At 37.2% G+C, this 24,670-nt stretch overlaps 1 protein-coding gene across 1 annotated transcript in view; it reads left to right on the forward strand.

The window, feature by feature from the left end:
* Positions 1-21,627, forward strand: part of BMP5 (bone morphogenetic protein 5) — a 57,091-nt gene extending 35,464 nt beyond the window's left edge. Inside the window, exons 4-7 of the mRNA XM_039728057.1 lie at positions 5,770-5,967; positions 13,571-13,647; positions 15,506-15,616; positions 19,298-21,627. Of these exons, the coding sequence (XP_039583991.1) occupies positions 5,770-5,967; positions 13,571-13,647; positions 15,506-15,616; positions 19,298-19,447 (536 nt within the window). The 3' untranslated portion in view covers positions 19,448-21,627. The remainder of the gene's footprint in view (positions 1-5,769; positions 5,968-13,570; positions 13,648-15,505; positions 15,617-19,297) is intronic.
* Positions 21,628-24,670: the final 3,043 nt, after the last annotated feature.

Here is a 24,670-nt window from a genome sequence, read left to right on the forward strand (position 1 = left end):
ATAGCTGTCCCCATGAGAAAGGTCCCAGTGCTGCAGCGCTGCCTCGAGGTTCTGTTAACTGTGGTGGAGCTGGCACAGGATGTAAATGCAGCAGGAGCACACTCCCACCCTGAGCAGAGTGGATGATCCAGTTCCAGCAGCCTTTAGTTTGCTCAGATAGGTGGGACTGCAGTTTCCAGCTGGGTCACAACCACGGTTGGCGTTGTAGCAAGCGGGCACACCCTTTGTTAGGAAGGGCACACTCACTTTGAGCAGAAGGGCAAGGAGGGGAGTGAAACAGGCTCCCACCCCTTCTCCTACCACCACTGGTGCACAGTGGTCCTGGCTGTACAGCTGTGCAAATCACCCCACACCCTGCTCCCCAGACAGATGAAGGATACAGCTGCTTCTCAACACCATTAGTTTAGAGATAATGGCATTTGTGTTCCATTCCATTCAGGAGGCTTTTATCCATTTTATTCTTTGGTGGATGACCAATTAATCTAATCTCTCCTTGTTTTATTGTCTTCCTGAACACATTTTTTAATGGTGCAGAAAAGCCCCAGGACTCCCACAAGCCACTCACAGTTTAAGTGCATTAACTTGGAAGGATAAATCAAGTACTTACAGAGCATTTTTGTGTATAATTACAACTGATTTTTTTTTTTTTTTGTGTAAGCATATGTGGTACTGCCACATTATACAACATATCAGAGTTCCTTATGTGTTCCCAAGTGCTTTCTTCAAGAGCTTTATGAACACCAAAACTAACACAAAAAGATACCCCAAATTCCTTTAAATTAACGGAGTAAAAACAACTGAATGTAAGATTTGACAAACAAAAGATGAATTTAGTCTTGACTAAAGCTGTGAAGCCTAGGAAAGGCAGAGCAGAGCATCCAAGACCACCCTTTGTCAGAATTCCTTAAAGCCTCCAGGGAGAAGAAGAGTTAATAAAACACACAAAGCATGTGTCAAAAGCATATTTTATGTTGCTATAGATAAATGTGTCCACCAAAGGAAAAGTTTGAGCAACAGTTTATATAGATAATACAATAGAGAGTAAAAAATACTTTAGAGTTGGAGTGTTGAGGATGTGTTATATGTATACCATCACACTGGTGTTATAAGCTTTTCTCATGTCTTTTTTAAAAAATAAGCTTAGGTAGCCAAACTCCAGCTCAATTCTTTTGTTTCAAGTCCCATTGCTCTCGAGAGTGCTGTTCCAGCATGAAAAACCATAAAAGTTTCTCTCTAATTTTGAAAACTACTGTGTCAGCTTTCATAGTCAGAGCCTATGGGCAGTTTTTTGCTCAAATATTAAATGTTATTGGACCCTGGATGCTCAGGATCTTTCTCCAAAAGGCTTTTCCTCATTTCAGATGTCACTCCCCAAAAGAAGGAAATCCTAGGTGTGGCATTGGAACTTTAAATTTTTTTCAGCAAACTGCATTGAAATGAATTCTCAGAATCACTAAATTTTTCATTTCTAAGTATAAATATGTAAAATTATTACCAAAATAACTACTGTGACCTAGCAGTAGTGGTTAATCTATAAAATGTGTTTTGTGACTTCTTGAACACTTTCAAAAGTAAATAACTTCTTGTTTTTCATAACAAAATGAGTGGTTTGGTGTGGGCCGATGACTCAGGACAAAATAATGGATTTTGGAATTGCTCATTGTGCTGTGTTGCCAGTGTAAATCTGGCTAGGATGCATAATGACTGAAAGCTCTTGCAAAATAAGTGTCTGATCAATATTTTACTTAAAATATATACTGTCTGAGGAGATAAAGCCAAGGCACAGATCTTACTGTCATTGGCATCCACACTGGCAGTCTCGGAAAAAGTCAGCTTTCCGAATGTTATGAAACACAAGGATTTGTCTCCAGGTCAAGACTGCAAGACAGATTATTATTGAAAGCCTGAAGGGCTCTTGCATTTCCATTTGGAGCAGCTGGAGGGGAAATGAACTTTTAAGATGGAACTTGATCAGTTCACGTAAAGAATTGTATGATATGACTGCATGTGACAGAACTGAAGCAAAGAGTGACACAGCAAATAGCTCTGAGTTATCAACCCGAGTGCAATTCCTATTTTGTGGGTGAAAAAACAAAAAAACCAAAATCATTGGGATTGTTGACAGGACCTTTTTTAAGCTGAACTTCACAGTTATTTTTGCAGCAGCGATTCCTTTATTATTAGGAGAGAGAATGTGAAAAGGCAAATAATATTCATTCAGTTCAGTCAGTCAAACCCAAACTTCCATGCAAGCTTTTATGCAAACTGCTAAGGGCACTTTACTATCAAATAGTATAAAAGCCAAAAAGAAGTTTAAATGCCAAGTCAAACAAATACATCTTGCCAAAGACTCAGAATCCTATGAATAAGGACTAAGCAGTTCAGCAAATTTGAAACATAATGCTTTAAATAAGTCTTAGTCTCCAAATATACCTGCCAGTATGTAGAGGAGATAATTAATCGTCAGAGCAGTATTGAGAAGTGCATGCCAGAATGTGAAGAATACAAGGGCTCTGGACTATCACTACACAGAGTAAATCCATCTCTTGTTTTTTTAGGGTTTTTCCTAGGTGCAGGGGCAATTGCAGTGGTTAAGTTCAGGGGAGCAGGCACTGGCAGACTGCTGGTTACTTGCACTTCTTTTCTTCTGAAATCTGAAAAAAATCTTTGAAATCCTCAGACATAAAGATTTGATGGAAGGGCAGAATGCAGCCCATTTTTCGGAATGCTTGACAATGTTGTTCAGAGATGCTCAAGAGAAGCAGAAAGACAAACCTTGCTGTTTTGGTTTTACGAGTTTCATCTGGCTGAAGCTCCGAGTGTTGTTAAGCAGGTCAGCCTGAGTCATTCAGCCGACTTTAGAAAGTATTGCTTTAATGCCACAGTATGGAACAACTGCATGCCCCAGAGACCTGGATTTCCAGTTGCCATTGAAGCCAAGAGTTTTCAAAATGTTTACAAGAAACGATAGATTAAAACCACTTACAAAAATGAATGCTACAAGGCGAAATTTAGGATAGAGCAAATATTTTTTTTAATGTATGTTGAAATTGACACCACAAACAAAAATAAGGACTACCTAACAAGACCATGGCACACACAATGCAGCTACTGCTGTGGCAGAAAGCTTCATGTTTTCAGAGGCTTTGAAATACCTCCTGTTCAAGAAGGGGCAATGCTTTTTAGACTGAAGGCAAATATCCCCCATATACACCTTTTTTTTTCCTTTTTTCCTTACTTTTTTTTTTTTTTAATAAAGGATAATAGAAGTTCTGTAAATGCAAAATTTCTTTTGAAAAGAAGTAACCTAAAATGGACACAACATATGTAGTTTGAATTTCCAAACCAAACAGTTCAGAGATCCTCCTCAGAAGAAATATAGTGTCCCAAGGGCAGTGTATATTTTGATTCCTTCATCTTCTGAAAGTTGCAGTTAAGCTAAGGTATATGATAAACTGAGAGAGAAAAATTTAACAATGTACCCACAGAAGTCAATAAAAGTTTTCCTCTGCACAAGATCCAGTGCATATGCCATTCATGAATTGAACAAATGAGTTCTAAAATCTTATGCTGCTTAGAAGATCAAGCACATAAAGGAATATAGTCACATAAGCTGTTTCTCTGTGTAAAAAGGCTGTGGGTTACAGGATTAATTTTTTATAGTAGATCTCTATACCCTGGATAACCAAGTAAGCCTTAACTTGTGGAATCTTAATAGCCATCTCATTGCTGAAGTCTAAAGGAAACCCAGAGGAAACTTAATAATATTAAAAGTTATTTTAAAGGGAGTTCACATTGGTTTGAAGGATATTTTGCTTCGCACACAATATCCACCATTGTAAATTCAGGGAACCTAAATTTAAATTCAGAAAAGCTTCACACACCTTTACAGTTCTCAATATATAAATTTAATAGTATTCTCAAAATGTCCACCAGTAAAGCATTAATATTTTACAGATAAAATTAAAATTCTGAAAGTCATTGGAATGAAAAGTAAAGAAAAATAGTAAAAATATTCCCTCTAGAAATGAAGGGAAATGTGGAACTTTGTGGTGAGAAGCTAGCTTGTCCATGTTGTTATGAATAGAGAATAGCATGTACAGTTTCTCATATCTGACTTGCAACAGAAGATTGGAACATATAGAAATGAATGTTACTGAATTATTTAATAGTAACTCAAACACATGAAAAGAAGAATTAAAGAAACACAAGACTAAAAAAGCATTTAAAATGAAATCAGAAGCTTCAACAAATATATTTTTCCATTGCAGTCAAAAAAGTAATTATCAAAATTGTTCAGAATATGTTGCCAATTACTCTGCTCCATAACTGCTAACTTTCTCAGTTCTTCTCTTGCCTTTGCTGGGCTCTCTGTCACTGGAAACATCTTAAACCAATTTAAAGTGCTACACCTGAATAAACATGTTGTAAAAGTGTTTATGTATTGAAGTGGGTCAGTTCAAGGTATGGTATTTGGCTGGAACTTCTAATTTCTCTTTTTACTGCAAAAGGGCTGCCAGAAGGAGGAAGTCTGAGCTGAATTAATACATTTGTTACAGTGGAAGTAGAATGGAAACTACTTTAACCACAAATCAAACTGCCTCTTTCATTTACGCCAGTGATAGAGTTTTTTTAAGAAATATAGACTCTGGCGTGCAGCCACTGTGAGTTTGTGTTTGAAAAGGAAACCTATATACTTATTTCTATAATGTTTACTCCTCTGCTTGTTTTCAAGTTCTTTTTCAGGTTGGTTGAGTTAACAGCATTATACATTTGCGAGGCAGATGCTCCTTTGTTGCCCACGTAACAAACTTTCCAGCGGGTTTAGAAGAATGGTGAGGCGCCCCGGTGCCGCCCGGCGCGCGGTGCCAGTGCGCGTACCCTCCCGTTTAAAGGAGCTCTGTGTCCCCACCCTGCACAGCTGCACAGCTTCACATGACACTGTCTCATTTTCTGACGGTTGAAGGGCTCTGCATAATACACGTACGCACAAAAGTGTTTATGCTGCCAAAATAAATTCTGTTAAGAGTGAGGGTTTATTTGCTAAAATGTCACTGATGCAGTTTCAGTGACTTGTTTTGCTTTCCTTTCTTTCAGTGAGGTTTAGACCACATAATATAGCGAGGTTACCACACAGTCCTGACTGAACAAATGTTTTAAAGAAATATGCACATCCCCTGGGAACACAACCAGAGTCAATAATACACGTATTTCAAACTCTCTTCTCTTGAACAACTAAATGGCTTCCTACCTTTACTGGTGAATGAACATCAGTTTGAGTAACACTGAGTAACATATTTATTTTTAAAGCAGAATTATATTTATTATCTTACATTTCTATTTGCTACTGGTTTGCTTGAGGGATATAAAATTCTATGTCCCACTGAAATGATGCAAAATTAAAAGACCTCATTACATTATCCTTTCTATAGAAAATAAACTTTAATGGGGCTCATTTAATTTTCAGTTCTATAGATGTATGCATGAGAATGAATTAAAACACCTCTGTAATGAATAAGATGTATCGCACACAGACTGCAATTTTATGAAATAAAAATTGTATCTGTAAAGCTGTTGAAATTTTGAAAATTATTTAGCTTTTTTGTCTTTTTAAGTTCTGTTCAACAAAATGTGGATTGATTCCTAACCATATAAATTCAGGATTGCAGCAAATTCCTGGCTATGATTCAGTCAGCAGTTGAACTCCTGCTATGGCTTTGGGAGGGGCAGAAGTTCACCTTTTAACTTGCAATTTCCATTGCTTTTTAGGTCGAAGTATCAATGTTAAATCTGCTGGCCTGGTTGGAAGACATGGGCCTCAGTCAAAGCAACCGTTCATGGTTGCATTCTTCAAGGCAAGTGAAGTGCTTTTCCGTTCTGTCCGAGCAGCCAACAATAAAAGGAAAAATCAGAACCGCAACAAATCCAGCAGTCAACAGGAGTCCTCTAGGATGCCAAGTGCTGGGGGTAAGATGGAGCTATGATTTGCAGTTTTTTATAGGAGATGTGGGCACCTGCTGAAATGCAATGCAATCACAACAGCTCAAAAAGGTGCTGCTCACTGGCTGAACTGCCAGAAACAGTGTTCCCACTCCTCTTTCATTACGTTGGCCCTGGGTGTGATCTACCTTCTGTAAGTCAGATCAATTACATGTATCATGGGACTCAGGAGGGTGAAATGACCAAGCAAGTTTGAGAAAGTCTGTGTCTGGGCTTGAAACTAAGCCTACACAGTATGCAACAGGATAATATCTTTGCTATGCGTAAGTAAAAAACAGAGGTAAAGAAAAGGATTGCACCTCTACTACTTGTCAAGGAAGCTTCAGAAAAACTGCCTCTCAGCTGAAGAAGGCAAGATGTAACACAAAAATCTCAATACTGGAAATGAGGAAGCTTTACCAACCTGAAAAATCCTAAACTGTTTAGGAGTTCAGACTGCCTGGCAAGTAATATAAAATATAAAATATATCCCTCTGTGGAGTGAATTTGGTCCCTTACCTGAAAGGTACTGACAATAATGCATAAGAAAATATTCTTAATTGCTTTAGAGCCTAGAATAAATTTTGCTCCAGTTATTCCTGAAACAATCCTTTCAGCTGAAGGCACAAAGTCACTTTCTAAATATTCTCACTTCTGAATAAACATTTCTACTTTTTGGGAAAAGGGTGTGAAAGAGTTTCTTTCTAGAAACATGGCAAATTTAATAACAGCATATCAAAACCTTAATATAAGTGTTGTTTTTAAATCCCATGGAAGACTAAAAGTAAGCAAATTAACATTTTGTGGAAGGAATTTAGCCTTGGGGTGGGGCTCGCCTATTTGAGGAGAAGTGTTATAAGCAATTTACATTACTTATATCTGTCTCAGAACCTTGACAGAGGCAGGCTAAGGCTACTCTAATGCAATGAAAAAGCTTTTCCCACATCTTTTGAAGAAGGAAAATTTTACTAACAAAAATTACTGCTGAGTTGCTAAAGAAATTATTTAAATAATTTTTCATATTCTCTGGAAAGTCTGCTAATTTTAGAATCACATTATTTTGGGTGAAGGGATAATCACCTAAGTATATGGTACACGCAAGATACCTAACTATAAATATCACACTTTCAGATTGAATCTCCTATGTATCTAGTGCATGAAAAAGTGACAGATTTCTTAAGCCTCATTGATTATAGCAGGAAAGCAAAACACATGCTCCTTGCTGCTTTAACCTGGGAAAAACACAAACTTATCACATTGCATTGACATAAGAATTACCTCAGGGAGAGCTGTCTATAAGTCTCAAAATGCTTTTCAACTTTGTCTGTGCATCCAGTTGTGCTCCAGACCTGTTGTAAAACAAGAAAAATCAGAACATCTCTACTGAAATGTCCATTAGAAAACAAATTTTCTCCTAATCTTTTTAAGGTTCTACATAAGCATAGAGTATATCACTACATGTGTTGATCCATGGCAGATCTCTTTCAGAAGGGATTGCAGTTCAAGAAAATTATACTGTTAAAAGAAGATCAGGTTAAGAAGCAATTGCAGATGCAACTGCATCAAAATCAGAGGCATTGGCCATTGCTTGGAGAGGGAAGCAGTAAGACATAGGCAGGCTGGAAAACATGGCAAAGCTGAAGGGTAGATGCGTGACCACAGCTTCACACAGCAACATTTGTGGCAAAACTGCTTGAAGGTGTAGCTCCTGTACTGTGGCAAACTACAGTCCATGGTCTTGCCTTGCAGTTTGCCTCAACAATCACCATGTCACAAATAAACAAAATTGTTTGGGTGTCATTAATGATTGCTCACTGGACTTTTCCTGCCATGGGTAATCCAAAATTCTTTTAATAACTATTGCAACAATACTCATGAAATACTGTGGATGAGCATACTGAAGGCAACAAAGGCAATGTATGGATTCTGTCCAAATGTCACCAATGCGCAAAAAAGACGTGGAGAAGAGAACACGTTCTTATTTCTCTGATCTCTGAATCTTTTCAGAATATAGTCCCTCTATATGGAGAGCCTGCTATCAAAGAAAAGCTGTGCTCTTTTTCTTCTCTTTTCCAGCCCCAAGATCTGGGGGATATACTGAATCTGTCTGGATTTGTGGAGAAGGTTAATTGTCCAAGTTCTCTACAGCTTCAGTAATGAGCAGAACTTCAAAAGTAAAATTCACATCTTCATATTCAAACACAACAGTTTTTGGGAAAAAACAAAATAATTTTGCCCATCATCTTTCTCGTGGAAGATAGTCAATAGACTATATTCAATCCTCATTCACTCCTTGATGCAAGACCCTTGACACAGTGACCGGCAAAGATAATTGTGTGATGTAGGTCTTTTTTTCTAAGCTTCTTCCATGATCTTGTATCAACTTAGCAATTATAACAGACACTGATAGTGAAAAATGCTCACTTATAGAGCCACAGGAAATGTAGCCAGATCCAAATAGGCACGATGTCATTCATATATGACAGACTTCTAATATTTCTCTCTCTATACATTAGTCTCAACTTTATCACAATCATGTCTCACTTCCTCTTTGCTTCTTTCTTCTTCATTTTCGCTTCCTTTTTTTCCCCTTTTCTTTTTTCTTTCTCTTTTACTTTCTCCTGTTTTCCCTTGCACTTGCCTTTTTTCATCTTTCTTTTGCCTCTTGCATTTTGTATTTTGCCTTCTTTTTCCCTTTTTAAGTTCTTGGATTTCAGCAATTAGCTTTACCATGTTCTCAGCATGTCAAAAAAGAAAGCTCCACCAGACAACCCAGCTTTTCCCTTCCAAAGGAAGAGAAGACCTTTTTTCAATTATTCTTGAAGTTTCATGAAATCATATAATGGTTTAGGTTGGAAGAGACCTGGTCTAGTGGAAAATGAGGGGAGTCCCTGCCCCTGGCAGGGGAGTTGGAAGTAGATGATATTTAAGGTTACTTTCAACTAACATTCTGTGATTCTCTCATATGTACAATCTCAATACAAGAGAATAAATTCTTTTGTATAGATTATTGTAACACCTGGGAAATTGTTGACAGACTTGGGGTCAGCATCTCTGTGTTGCTAAGAACTTCAAGAGGAGATGACGTCAATGCAGTGTAAAGACAGACAGAATTAAGCTTAGCATTCAGGCTCTACCTGCCTGCTATGCACAGAGGATTAAACTCTTTTTTATTTACCAAGTTTTATTTTTGTCGAACCATAGATAGAAGAAAAAAAAAATTAAAATCCCCAAAAAAACCAAAACCAGGCAGGTTGTTTACAAATTATGTCACATAACTCTCCCCTAAAAAAAAAAGCTGGCAAAATTTTAATTTTTTTAGCACTGTCTAAAAAGAGTTATTGTGCAACTGGGCACTAAAGAATAGCCACATTTAAATACTGAATGGAAACTAAAAAACAAAGCTACATAATTTTTGTTCATATGGAGATAAAACCAGAAAACAATACTTAAGGCTACATTTTGTGTATGCTATTGATTGGTGTTGCATGAACTGATTCAAAATATAGTATTTTGTAATGGTATGTATGAGCATGTTTTTATGATTTTATTTCCCCTGGAAAAAAAATCTCATGAAATTTCTTATACATGTATTTTAGTGATCTCCTTCCACAACTCTTTCTGCTATGAAGGGGTTTAGATTCCACTGAGGAACAATGTTTTCTCAATCACAATAACCTATGGTTTTGATTCTTGACAGAATAAGCATATGGGCTTTGAAGCTACAGTGTGTGAAATTGAATCCTTAGCACCAGATCTTATTATAAATGTCACATTTGATACTAACATAAAATATTATATTACACACAACATTTGTCCTACATGAAAGGTAGAATTCAGGGGAGGATTCAGACTTTCCTGAGTCTCACTTTCTTTGTAGATGAATGGGTTAGATGGCTTACACTCTTGTACATGCTGGCCATTTTATCAGGTGTTCTGGTGTGACCACACATCATTTGAACCATATTCAAATGGCTCAGAGTATCACAAAAATGATGACATCTGTGCAATGACTTACATATGTATTATTCAGATTTTTGCCTTTAACTGTGGGATGTTCTGCTACATCCTGGCCCTAAAACTTCTGAACATGTTCATGAATATGAAAATGTCACTGCAGAGAAAGCTGGCAAAACCACAATCTTCAGCTTTCCTTTGTTTGTCTGTGTGCTATTAAAAACCATATTGTGGCTTTCCTCACTTTCTTATGTGCATATTTTCCACATTTTTCACTCACAGTTTTTTTGCAAAGTGACTTGTATTCTATATGTATGAGTTTTAAATTCTTTCTAATAGCTGGGACAGAAAAGCTCAATATTCACCTCCTATGAGCACCAATGTTAGTGAAAATGAATATATAGGTCTGTGTGAAGAGTGATCAATGAACACAGCTCCATTTTTTTAAAGTTCTTTTACCTTCAACTACCTTCACTGTACTTCTAGAGTGTGTGCAAAACCCATTGGATTATTACATACAACTCAGCGCAAGGTATGATTCAGGGATTTTGGTTGGATTAAAGGCATATGGATTTTTGGAAAATTGTGATGTCTTAGGGCATCCTGCCTTGCTTCCAGTTGCTACTCCAAAAAGATATAGATATCCCATGGGATGTGGGTGTATATTTTGACTCTGCATGCCCTGGGACAACTGAAAGTGTCTGAGATGGCAGCACATAACCAGCTGTATGTAGAGATCCTTTAATGACTGTCATTGAAGGGCTAGGAAAATAGCATAGGAAAGAACACAGTGTTTATCTTTAAAAACCATGAGGATTTGAAGTGTCATAGCTTACAAAGCCTGGCTTAACATCCCTGATGCTTATTTAGTATTGCAAATGGACATATTTGTGACTTGTGGACAGCTTTTGACACGGTTTTGGGAGTCATATTGGGCCCATGTGTATTCAATAGAAAGTAGGTACACAGCCTGTTTAAAAAATTTAAAAAAAAAAGCCTATTCAAAGAGCATGTTACCAGTAAGGGAAAAATTGTCTGTATATTTTGAATGATCTCTTGTTGAGTTTCTTCTGGATCTGGTTCAGTCTAACCTTTTATTGGGAATTTGGATGATGGAGCACTCATCCCAGATCTCATATCCTCTATGAACTTCCAGAGAACACATTCTGTTCTATTGTCCAAGCTACTAAAAAGGATGCTAATACCAGCACTGATCCTTTAGGGACCTCCCTAGTAACCAGCTGCCAGGTGACTTTGTACCAATGATCCAAACTGTTTGGGCCCACCAGCCTAGACAAGCTTCCATCCATTATATTCTTACCTATCAAAGTACTCTAACCTATCAAAGTTATTGACTGGTTTGACCAATTTGACTCAAGGAATATTATGGGAGACCATATAAAAAACCTGAAAGCAAAGGGATAAACACACAGAGCTCTTCAAAAGCCCACAAAAGTAGTCAGATCATCACAGAAAACAGTCATGTTGGTTAGGCCCAGTTTGAACCAGTGAATTCATGCTTGCTCTTCCCAAAACACCTTCTTTGCTCTTTGTATGCCTGGACAGTTTCCATGAGAATTTGTTCCAAAGGCTTTCCAGAAACTGAGGTTAAGCTGATTTGCCTTGCTGAAGATGGGTGTGACATTTTCCATTTTGAATCATCGGAAATGTCTTTTGGTGTATGAATGCTCAAAAAGGGCAGGAGGTGACTTTGCAGTGTTGATCAGCTCATTCCCCACCCTGAAATTCATCCCTTCTGCTCACATGGACTCATGTACCTTCAAGCTGCTTAACTGACTTCTAAGTCTATCTCTTTTACTTTGGGTAGAGCTTCAGCCACAAGGGTCAGGGACTTGGGAGTTCTGAGTGTAAATCTTGCCGGTAAAAAACAGGATAAAGAAGTCACTGGCTACATTAACCTGTTCTGAGTCCTTGTCACTAGGTCCTTTCCTCTACTGAACAACAAAGCTATATTTTACTATGTTTTCCCAGGCAACATGTTTATATTATTTCTGTGTGGTTCATCCCAATTACACATTACTTTTGTTTCCTATTTGAATTTGAATTCAGTCAAAATTTCCTAGACAACCACAGTGGATTTGTGCTGTACTTGCTTGACTTGCAACAGGTTGCAATGCTGTTGTTGATGTCACCCCTCAGAACCTTAACTTTTACCATGGCTTCTGCAGCCCCATCATGCTGCAGTTCTCATCAGCCTCCTCATCCCCAGTCTGTTCTTTAATCATTGATTTGTATAACTACAACAGAATCCTAAGGCTGACAAGGCAGGAATATATTAAAAAAAAAGTTTGGAAGCTGATTACTTAACAGTGTGGTTTTACTGCAAAACTCCTATTCTGGGTAATACTACTAGAAAACAAGCCTGAAATAACTAGTTTACTTTATTTTATACTGTGTTTGGTTGTGGCCATCACATCTTTGGAAACACACAGATAAGCTGGAATGAACTCAGAGAGGCTACCCATGGTAGCAGAGGTCAGGATAGCTGACAAGAAAAACTCCTCTAGGAGTATTTTTGCAGAAAAACTCCTCTAAACTATTTGGAAGAGTTTTCTGCAAGGATTGTGAAGAAGTACACAGATTAGTCCAGAGACTGTGAAAATTCCTTTCATTTTATGTGAAAAAGGAATTTCTCTCTGAATCTTAATTATCTTGAAATTTTCAGAGACTTCCCATTTCAGTATCAAGTTATATAATGTTTAAAAAAATTCTAAAAATTCTTTTTCTGAAATGGAAAGATTTGTTTTATTTTTCCATATCTTCATTTTCAGGGTTTTGTGAACTTTTCCTTGTTTGCTTTTTCTTGTTTTTGTTTTTGTTGTGAATTTTTTTTGTGAAGTTTTTTTTTTTTCTCCAGAATTGTTATTTTGGTTCAAAAAAGTCACCTTAAGCATTCTTGAATTAGAAACAGAGGAGACAGTCAGTACTCCCTGCTCTGTCACATGCCTCACTTATGGCATCTCATGAATAGCTGTATAAACCAGCTTTGGGGGCTAATGTGATGAAGGTATGACCCTGATCCCTTCCTTTCCTGCTACTTAGCAGTGGTAGATAACAACTACTAGAATTTCTCCAGGAGTAAGGTTGCCATGGAAAAGCATGTATGGAAGGTTCTGAGTGTCCTTCTATCCTGACACATCTCTGACAGAGAGCTTTCAGTCCTTTAAAATGCACCTGTTAGTCCACTTGTTTACATTACTATTAGCAGCTAAAGATCATCAATTGGTGAATATTTCCAGAATATATGGTAAAAATTAAGACGTATAATATGTGCCACTATGCGTTTAACAAAGAGACTGTTGGAAATTTCCTTGTTTCAGGACATTTTTTATTGCTGTTAATTCATCTTTTGAGCTGGGCTATTTTCTTTACCTGACAATTAAAGGTTTCCCCTAATACTGTATGCATTATTTTGCCAGTGTACAGAAATTGTATCAGTCTGACTGTGCTGTTTCCAGGTTTACATTGCTGTTACAACTAACCCTAGGAATATCAATGACAGTATGGTTTTCCTTGCCTTTCTACAGCTTGGTAACTATCTCAAAAATAGCTAAATCTTGTCAGTTCTAGCAATGCTTCCAAATAATTGATTAATGTTATTTACTTCCTGTAGATTATAACACAAGTGAGCAAAAGCAAGCATGTAAGAAACATGAACTTTATGTGAGTTTCCGAGACTTAGGATGGCAGGTAAGATTATTATTGCTCTTTCCTTACACTTCAAACTGGGATAATCTATATTAAAGTCCCCCATTATTTACACTCTGTTTTCTTTATGGAAATTAGTATTAAAATGATGAGAGATGGATTCTTTAAATGCATTTTGTAACAAATCCTTATCAGTATTGCTATCACTACAACTTTACCATTTTTAGCTCTTCTCTCAAAGATATTGCATACATTAGCAACTTTATGATAAGGATTCATTCACATAAAGGTAAATTTAAACTACTGCTTGAGAGCTGAGTGAATCTGTACTAAACGAAACCAAAATCCCGGCAACAGGTAATGAAAGGTTTTAAATTTTCACTAGCTCAGATTTAAATACCCCTTGTTCAGTGCTGTCTGCTGCAGGTCATAGAGATTTCACTGGGGTAGGGTCCTTAGGGAAATAAATATTGGATTTATTTCCCTAAGGAAAATAGACTCAATGATCTTTATGATACCATAGCTAATTTTATTTAATTTCTGAGGAAAACTCATCCTGCCATACAGTAATAAAAAAATAATATACTTACAGTAAAAGGTCATGAAGTCAGAGGCAGGGCATTATGGGAAAAGAAAATAGAGATCAATCTAGGGTTTTTTTCCAGAAAGCAAGGAACTCTCTATAAAGAAAGAACAAGAAGGCCTTCAGCAACCTCTAACTATTGCATATATAGGTAAGAACTCAGGGATGGTTGCGTGTGCATTTCACATTTCTCTGAATTATTTTAAAACCACTCTCCAGAAGCAGAACAAGTCTATGAGGAGCAAAAGTATGCTATCTCTTTAGTGACAGCTCAACCTTTATGTGTCTAGCTGAGACTCTCATGGCCTCATTATCCTTTCTGATATTTTGTAGTATATTTACTCCCACAGCAGCCTGAAGAAGCAGGCAGAGGCTGTTTTCCCAAGTCTGCAAAGCATAATTAGCCTGTCCAGGGCCACAGAGCAGGCTTGTGGTATTGAACTCAGGCCACTGAACAAGAGACCCATTGTCTCTTGATTACAGGGGGTTTTTTTTCAGATATCAACATGGTTTTTTTGTTTTGTTTTGTTTTTAACAGTAAATTTTGGTATGCTCCAAGATGTGCTAGGCTCTCAGATCAGTGGCCATAGTGGCCGCAGTAGTCAAAGAAAAAAGAAAATAAATTTTTAACACAAAGGCTACTGTAAGAATTAAAAGTTTCAGCTGGAAAGCCAGAGCTAAACTGTACAATATTTGATCAGTGAAACACAGGGTGAAATAAGATACAAAAAAAAGATACAAATCCCAAGTAGCTACTTGATCTTCTCTGCCCTTCCTGCAGCACCTCCATTACCTGGCAGAGGAGGAATTCAGCAAACTAAACACACAGCTTTCATTTACATTTTAAAATATTTTCCCTCTTGTGGTCTTTTGCCCATGCTGTGTTGCTTGAAATACTGAAAATGTATGATTCATTGACATGCCAACAGGTAATCCCTTGCAACTCTCAGTCTCAAGCAGTAATACAGTTAACAGTATTAACCATGCTGAAGGAAGAGAATGCATTTTAATTACTTTGGTTGCACCAAGAAGGGCTCAAGACTTTTAGTCTGAAAGAAAAAGTATTCTGCAAATATATTTTAATTTTCATTCTCACTTATAGCCTCATTAGCTGGTATACAGTACAGATTTTTAGGTTTCATTTATTTTCATCTCAATTTTGCATGAATAAAGCAAGTACTTTTTTTTTTTAAAAAAAACAACACTAATTTCACATGTGAAGTTCATTTTGTCATTGAGCAAGTCTTAGTTGATATAGTTATAAATTCCCTGAGTGAGAAAATATAATGAGTGGATTTATTTTTGTTGTTGTTTTAGGATTGGATTATTGCACCAGAGGGCTACGCTGCATTTTACTGTGATGGAGAGTGTTCTTTTCCCCTCAATGCCCACATGAACGCAACAAACCATGCCATTGTTCAGACTCTGGTATGCCTCTGACTGTGTTATAGTTGCCTATGCTGCAGTTGTTTGTGTCTTTGCTCAGAGTCTGACTCTTCTGTTTACCACTACTGAATTTTGATTATTTCTCAGTTAATCATAACTCATGTCAAAACCTGCTGTAGTGATTTTTTGGAGAGAGGATGAACTGCTCGGAGTGGCCTGTGTGGTAGGTTTCACTTCAATTTCAAATGCAATAGCACATGAGAAGACTGTGTTATATTACTGGAGAATTGTGTAGACAGGAACCAAAGGGGCCCCCTGGTTTGACTTCCAAGAGTTTTTGCAGCTTATTGAAGCTCAGTGTTAACATCTACATGTTATACCTTCCAGAAATGATGACACTTGGCCACTCTGTGGACCTCTGTTGTCAACTGTTGGCACAGATTCTTACACTGTAATTTAATGTGAAGCTTTGCAAACAGATGCATTTGCATGTACGAAATTGTGTTCAGTCATGCCTGGCTTACAAATGCAATTTAAAAATAAGTGTGTTTGGATCTGTTGCTCTGCCTGGTACATGTAAAAGGGGATTTGCAGCCAGATTTCTGCCTCTGCTAATTCTTATGTTAGTCCTGTGCCTCAGCTGGAGCAGCCAAAAAGATGATCTTAGTTGAAGCAGCTGGCTAGGCCTCCTCTACCCCAGCAGTGTTCAGCTACAGAAATCATGACCTTTAGACTATGACTAAATGCAATGCTGGGAGGCCAAAGTCTGGTCAGTCTGGTCAAAAACTGATTTTTCACCTGTGCCAGCTGAAGAAGTGGCTCTGAATAGCACTGGTATTAGCAGAATGGTTAAGAAGGAGAGGAAGGAGAGATAATACACAAGGAGGGAGTCACAGCATGAAATGAGAACAGGAAACGATTGCCATCCCCAGTTTGTTTCTGGAATATTCAAGACACTCACCTGAGATTAGAGAAACATGGATTTAAGGTTCCATTTGATTTAAACTAATAATGGTAAGGTATTCTGACTATCAGATTATGCTGATGATTCTGTCCAAGGATAATGATCTTTTTTTTTATTTTCACATCAAAATCTGGGCCTGAAACACCTTTCCCCCTTGAGAAATGAGTGGAGTACCTGGCATACTGGCCCAAACAACCCCGTCAAATTTAAACCCCACACCAAAAGAAAAACAAAAAAAAACACAAAAAGAAAAAAAACCAAACCAAAAAAAACCCAAAAACCCCAAAACCAAGCAAGCAAACAAACAAAAATAAATTTTTATTTCTTTCTGATAGAAAGCAAGTTCTATTTGGAAAATTGTCAAATATCACTACATGAGAGGGACATTTTCAAGAACTCAGTATATGCTGAGAACTTCCCCCTTCCATTCAATTTTTCGTTTATTGACCTTCTCCAAGTCCAGTCACCAATGCAACATTATTCCTCTATACTAGAATTCCAGTCAGCAAGTTTACAAAAAGAAGGGAAATGTCAGAGGCTGCAAATAAATAGAAGTGTGTTAAGGAGTTCAGGTGAAAGGGAACAGAAAATGCCAGTTGGCAAGGAATACAACAGTGTTCTTAGAAGACAATGAAGAACAGCATATCTGCAGTCCTGAGCAGAAAAGAAGTAGGTCAGCAAAGCAATAGTTTAGTATTACACAAGCATTGTCCAGAAAAGTTGCCAATATCACTGAGATCCCCAGGTTAGAGTTCCCTCCTGCAATTATGGACTGTTAAATAAGAGTTGGCTCAGTGCTACCTTCTCTTGTGTGTTTTTCCTTTCCAAAAATGGTTATTTTCCTATTGTTAGGAAATGTGTGTAGTTTGTCCTATTTTTTAAATTGGATACTTAATTTTTGCTCTTTTTATGGTCATTTTGGAATTGCGTGTCTCCCTTTGCATGTACTGTACATGCATTCAGTGCAGCCAAAAAATCATGAGGCCAATTAAGTTTTAGCTGTACATAAATTAGATGAGATAACAGTAGTTTAATGCTTTCTGGTTTAAATTATACAAAATTCAGATTTACACAAGGTGTGCATATGGGGATGGCTTGGGAAGCAATTATTCATATGCTCCACCCTAATCCAAATGTAGTCACCTCCTGGCCGTAATGATTACACCATTCTGAAAAAGCCTGATCTTTGGTTTGGGAAGTGATTGTTCCTTGGTACCCCTCCAAACTTAACTGATTCTTTTTTATTTTCTTTTGTAACAAGAATAGGAGAAATATGGGCCAGTACCTCACTCTCTCCCTCTCTTGTTTCTCTGCAGTTGAACTCAGGCAAACAGACAATACAGATGCATATAAATAAAAGACAGGGTGCATTTAATAAGCTCTATAAACTTTCCTCACATCTCCTGCATCGCCCCCAGAACAGGCACAGGGGTAGCATTGACTCCCTGGTTATGCGAGGCAGTGGATTATCAGGTTGGCTTGCACTGAATTTGGGGTAAACACTTGAAAAGGCTGTGAACATCACTTCCAAGGGGGTATTGTAGGGCCACGGATCTTCCATCAGAGGTGGCAGAGGCTAGTGGGACCACGATTTATGGCTGGACAAACATCTGCCCAGGTCAGGCACAATCATTTTTTTCTCCAGTGCTTTGCTATTCATTTGTTAAATAGTTTTTAAATGTGTGTCTAAACTGTTGCAAAACAGCTACTTCAGGATTTATTATTGCTCATTTCAAAAGACCTTCTCATGGTAACTGTTATGTAAAAATTGTTTCCTGATAGACTGTTCTCTGTTGTCTGGCAAAGGCTCTGGGTTTATATCACTGCAAGACAGATGGCTCAAACAGATTTACAAAGACTTAACATACAAACAAAATCTATTACTGCTGAAGTCTTCATCTATGCCTTAATAATCTGTTGCCCTCTCTATTACAACTCCCTCTTCTCTGGCTCCCCAGGTTCCAAGTCTTCAGCATGTGTAGAATATTGCATCCAACCTTCTTTCAAGTAGAAAGAACTTGAATTTCCCCCATTTATTTCCACAAGATCTTGTTTGTTCTGGGACACTTTTCAAAACTCTTTTATTTCGCTTTAATCTTTCATTGATGTATTTCAGCCTGGTGAACATAAAGACTTTTCTGCCTCAGCTCCTGCCCCAAATATTCTGTCCAGCTGGCACTCACCTTATGAACTGATTTTTATTTCAGTGGAAGTAGAATTGGATCCATAGATACCTAGATAAGAGCTTAAAATGCACTCCTAGTGTCTGAGATCCCACATCTTACCATTTCATAGGCTGAAAATAGTTTCATTATGAGACAGTCTGCACAACCTTCGCTGTCTGCAATAGATTTTCCTCCAACATAGGACAGCATTTTAGCACATGCTGGGGTCCTGGTGAGACCTGGGGCTTGAGCCTTTGCTCCATGTTATGCCTTGCCCTCAGCAAAGATGGTATGGACAATATGTTTAAATGTTTTCTTGAGAAGCTGCATAACTCCAATTCTCTAAATTTCATCTGAAAACCAACTTTCTATCTTGGCCGCTTCTCATTTATCTCTCCATCTGCTTTTATTGTATAACCCTGCCCGTGCAACTGAAATCAGAAAAATGTGCTGGAGGTAAGCTGTACTTTAAAGTTGCTAACCGAGGAAAATTTGTGACCACAGCCCTTGCTGAATTGCAGACATGTTTTGCACTGACATTGTCCTTGCACCTCTCTGTTTGATATATGAGCTATGTATTTATCTGTCTTTCAGGTTCACTTGATGTTCCCCGATCATGTACCAAAGCCATGCTGTGCACCAACAAAACTGAACGCAATCTCCGTGCTCTACTTTGATGACAGTTCCAATGTTATTTTAAAAAAATACAGGAATATGGTGGTGCGCTCATGTGGCTGCCACTAAAATAAAAAAAATAATCTAAAGCAGAGGGTTTTATTCAAAATTGTAATAAAGTCAAGATATAAGAATTGCTGATGAAAAGGCAGGCCTAAATTTATTCCATTTCATGTCGTCTCTCATTTAATTGTACAGTATAATGTACATAGTAGCTTTTATTTATTTAAAAGTATATAGTTTCTTTTGTATGAGCAAAATTTCAGAACCATTTATTTAATGGGTCACCTCACTATGCAGCAGAAGTTCACAAATTAATTTTTCAATTTACCATACTGAAATTTGTTTTATTCCATTTCAATATTATAAAGGAAAGCCTTTTTGTGCAGAATTTTTTAAAACTAGAAACTCCAGAAGTTCTGTAACTGCTTTGTATTGTTAGAGGAACTAAAATGCATTTGGTCATATTTTGCCAATGAAAACTGTGGCAAGGTATTTATTTAGAAAAATGCACAGGAAGAAAAAACTAAACAAAACTGCTCAGCTAAACATATTTTTTCTTTTAGAACTTCTGCTCCATTAGAAAAAATGAAATGTTGAACAGTGCTTAAGTAAATAAATAGCAGATAAAAATAGAAGTGAAAAAATTGCACATAATTGTTATAACTATTTTCTTTAACAAGATGAGTGTAACTGGAGGAGTACGTTACTTTTTGGCTTGTGACCTGCAGAGTTTGCAAAAGGCTCCAGGCTTCAGAAATTCTGTGTAGACAGACTCTTGCCTCTACCGATGATTTTCCAAGTTAACACTAAAAATTGAACAGCAACATTCTTACCTCAAATCATATCAATCTATTATCTACGACACTGCTCTGGCAGGTATTTTTATATTAGTGTAAAACAAGCCAAAATCAAATTTAAAGAAACCACATAAGCCTTCCCATTACATACACAAGCTACTATATGTACAAACTATACAGAATACAGGGTATGGAAGGGCTTTGCTTTATTTAGCTCCCACTTCTGGATGTGTTTTAAGAGTGTGCAAGGGAAGGCACAGGGGGTGCAGCAGTTGTCATTTGTTAATCAAAAATCTTACCCCTGGTGGTGGCTGTTTTCAGGTAAAGATAAAAAACACCTTTCATAAGATGATGTTGGGTAACTTTCAGCTTACTTGCAGTCCCATCTGCTTTTCTATCATGTGGGAATTGATTTAAAGAATGGGACTCAATATGGAATACTTTTTCTTTTATTTAGCACTTGCAACTTTAATAGTTTTTAAATCCATATCAACAACTTTTTATTCCCACTAAATTTTGTCCTCAAGTTAAATCCTTTGGCTTTGAATTACACAACCAATTACAAATTACCATTCCCATCACCACTACACACAGGTTTATTTTGAATTAATTACACTTAATGTCTTTGGGCACCCCTTTGTTTTAGTGCTATAAAAATGGGAAAATGGAAATGTTTTTCTCTCTATTACATGGCTAATTATCACATACACTTTTATCATGAACTGCCTTCGTTAAAAATGCTTCCTTTAAACCATTCTCAAAGAGTTGTTAAAAAATGGATAGGATTGATAAGTTTCTTCTTAGACAGTCTAATCATGTAAACTCTGACTTCTCTGGTTATTTAAAACATATCTCAGAAAACTCAGATGATTAGAGACTGATAAAAACAGCATGTGTGTGACTGTGTGTATGCATGTGAATAGGCAGCTGTTGTTTTTGCAGAAACTAATTTATTTTATCTTGCTGTTGGAGTAATACATGAATCCTTTCTATGCATACACTCAATTTAAAAAAAATTAGCAGTTCTGATTTCAGCCTTGGGAACTCTTTCCCCTTAATAGAACAATTCCATTTTACACTCCTGTCTATATTGTATACTGTCATTACCTACATATCTAGATTTAGTTGCAGTTCATGCACAAGAATATATAGGAAAAAAAGGTCTGTATCTGAATTACCATTTTAGAAAAGTTAAACTCCTCTGTTGTATTCAAAAAATTACTGGTTTTTTGTATAAATTGGGTAGGTGGATATGCTTTTTTGAACTCATTTTATTCTAAATGGAATTTAATGGACACTAAATTTTGGGTACATTAAGTAATATATTTTTAAATAATGGTGTACCATTTTGAGACTAAGAAGTTGAAGATTATTGTTATATTATTCTTTAAAATATGCTGTTGGAATATATTTCTATATTTTGAGACATAATAAACTTGTAATAATGTTTTCCTCTGCTGTGGCTTTGCTTCTTAGACACATGACAAAATTACACTGACTTGATGTATCCTTTTAAAAGGAAGAGCAGGAGATCATCAGTGGGTATGGACAGATTTTGTTATAGTCATCTTTAGTACAGACATTTTGCAAAATTACTTTTATTTTGTTGCTTCTTAGACAGCTGATGGTGAACCATCTACACTTCTAATAAAAATCAGACCTTCAAATCATACCTCCAAGTGCTAGTACTCTACTCAAAACACAATAGAAAGGAAAAATTGTTTATACAATTCCTAATAAATCCACAACTGCTAATTTCTTTGATTGCAATAAAGGATCGTGGCACCAAACTTTCTACATGCTCAGAAGAAGGAAATATGGACATGTTTTCATGTAAACCTGCTCAGATAATCTTTTCAGTAGTACCAACTCATGCAAGACCTTTTGTTCTTTTCCTTCATCCTATCAAATACCTGTTATTTTATATATATTTATGCATAATATATGCACACATATTTAATGCAATGTATACATAATTATATGAAAATATACCCTTATCTGTAGCTATATCTGTTTCTATAGTTATGAAGACTCTTCCATTATCATTTAGGACACAAGAGCTTTGCTCTTTTTCAAGTTGTTTAAGGTTTCAACATCCTTTACAACTGGAACCTCATGGGCTGAAGACCCAAAAATCCCAGAATTAATTTTGCAAAGCTGTCTGGTAGCTGACAACATAGCAATACATTGGACCAGTGCAAAACCCAGTGAGAGAGGTCTCGGGGAGTTGTTGGTGTGGAAGTCTTCAAGCAAAACAATGATCATGCTTCTTTCCACTGTCCATCTGTCTGAAATGCTGACATGTCCTTAACAATGCCATGGCTCTTCCTTCTGCAGTAGGCTGTTCAGGTAAATGTGCAATTGTGTGAATGATTAGGTAGGGAATGCAAATGAAGCCACTCGAGGAGCTTGGCTATCTTCAGGAATAAGCAACCAGGCCTTACTTGCTGCACAAGAGAGAGCAGCTGATTGCTTTGCATACTGGGATGTGTAAAACTGTGGAACAGTATGAGTCTTTACATTATGATGTGAGTCAATTGTCAGACTATTTGGGGCCTCATTTTGGTAAGTGGTAGATGCATGAGTGGTGTGAGTTCCACCTATGCTGTAGACTCTCTGAGGAACAACATAGAAAAGTTGCTCTTTTGGATTGCAGTTCACTTGTTTCTCTCCAAAGACTACAGTGTGGGTTTAGGACAGTGACTCTGCTTAGACCTTGTTTGAGCAACTGTAGCCAGTGACAATTGCTGACAACTTAAAAATAACATTACATTGTTGAAAAAGTTTTACTCAGATGTTTATTTTGTTTGTGAAGCTTTGAGAAACCTCCTGTTATTATGATGGGGTGTCACTTTTGTTTTGGAATATAATTTTGTCTGCCATTTACTGGGGAAGGGTTTTCACTGCGTACTACTTCTGTTTCAGTTGGTTGTTGTTTTCTGAGCTTTTTTTTCAATTCCTCTTTTGGAAAAGGTTCATGATAAATTGAATTTACTCAAAGATTGTTATAAAAATGGCTTAGGCTTGTACTCATAAGACTCTGAATTGTTTCAGCAATAACCAAAACATTCTAATTACAGGACCTTAAAATTACGTTATTTGCAGTCTCTACAGCTTTTCTGCTCACACATTCAGCTGTGTAGAGGGAGAATCTGACATGTGGTGCCTGAATGACAAGCCAGCCACATGTGAATTATACAGCATTATCTTTTACTATCTCATCTGAAGTCACAGAACTTGCAAAATGTGATTTACAATGTGTTACTGAATTCTTACTCACAGAGCTTGAGCAAGATCTTGATTAAAAACAAAAGAAAACTAAACTAAAAAATGCAACAAAAAACAGTGAGAGGAGGTTTTCTTGCCATCTTAATTCAAATAAATCAGCACCAAACGTGGTATACGAGGGGTCGTGAATCTCATGTGAATTACAAGGGCCTTTTGTACTCTGTTTTCCACATTTACAACACATGACACAGACACTTCTCCCAACTGCTATATTTCCAGCTAAATGCTTTTTGTTCTCTTCCTGTACGTTTTTGCTTCCAATAAGCACCACCGATTATTCTTATTAATATGAATGAATATTCTCATTGCTTTAGCAGATGTTAATGCTTTACAATAGAAGTGTGTGTTATTAGTATTGCTAAACTTTACATGTACAGCAAAGTGGAGAGACTCCACAAAGAGAAGAGCAGATGAGAGGCAGGATAGGGAAGAAAACCAGGCCTCCAGTGTCCCAGTGCTCTAAACCCTCTTGCACACTCTTGGCAAGGGATGCATGCACTTGGCACTTCTGTCCATGCAACTCATAACTTTAAGGAAAGATAGGCAGTCTTAGAGGTTACCTGGACCTATACTTTGCATTTACAAAATATTTTTTCTATTTTCATGGTTATTTGTGTGCAGAATGCAGAATTCCACCACACCTTTCCAATGTGGGAGTGGTGGAATTTAAAAGCTACTTCTAAGGAAGCAACAACTATCTTGCAGTAGATCTTGGAGCACCTTTTCAGCAGGGTCATAAATCTGTACCCATAGAGTTGAAGGCAGTGTTACATCCCTCCTTTTTCTTACATTTCCCTCCTCCTCAGTGGGAAGTTCAGCAATGCTTTAAGACTGGGACTGTGTTCATATCTGTATAGCAGGGGTTCTCAGGCCAGATGTTGGCTGGAGATGTGAGAGCAACATATTTTCTAGGGAACAGCTCTCAGAGAATAATATTGCAGCAGAGATATGGGAGCTGATCTTCTCTGTAAAACTGGTCCTGGTCTCTTTTGTGTTTCCAGCTGACTTATGAGCAGAAACACTTGTGAAAATGAGAAAGGTCTTTGACTAAATTGTAAGTAGAAAACTTTGTGGGGGATCTTTCTGGCATCTCTGGCCCCATAAATTCTTTGACAGAGAAGTCCAGGCTTGAACCTGGAGCTATTCGACTGTAGAGAGACCAAAACTCAGACAAGACATGGTAGAGAAACACAGTGCATATATC

Source organism: Passer montanus, unplaced genomic scaffold, assembly GCF_014805655.1.
Source record: "Passer montanus isolate IOZ18808 unplaced genomic scaffold, ASM1480565v1 scaffold11, whole genome shotgun sequence".
Taxonomy (NCBI): domain Eukaryota; kingdom Metazoa; phylum Chordata; class Aves; order Passeriformes; family Passeridae; genus Passer; species Passer montanus.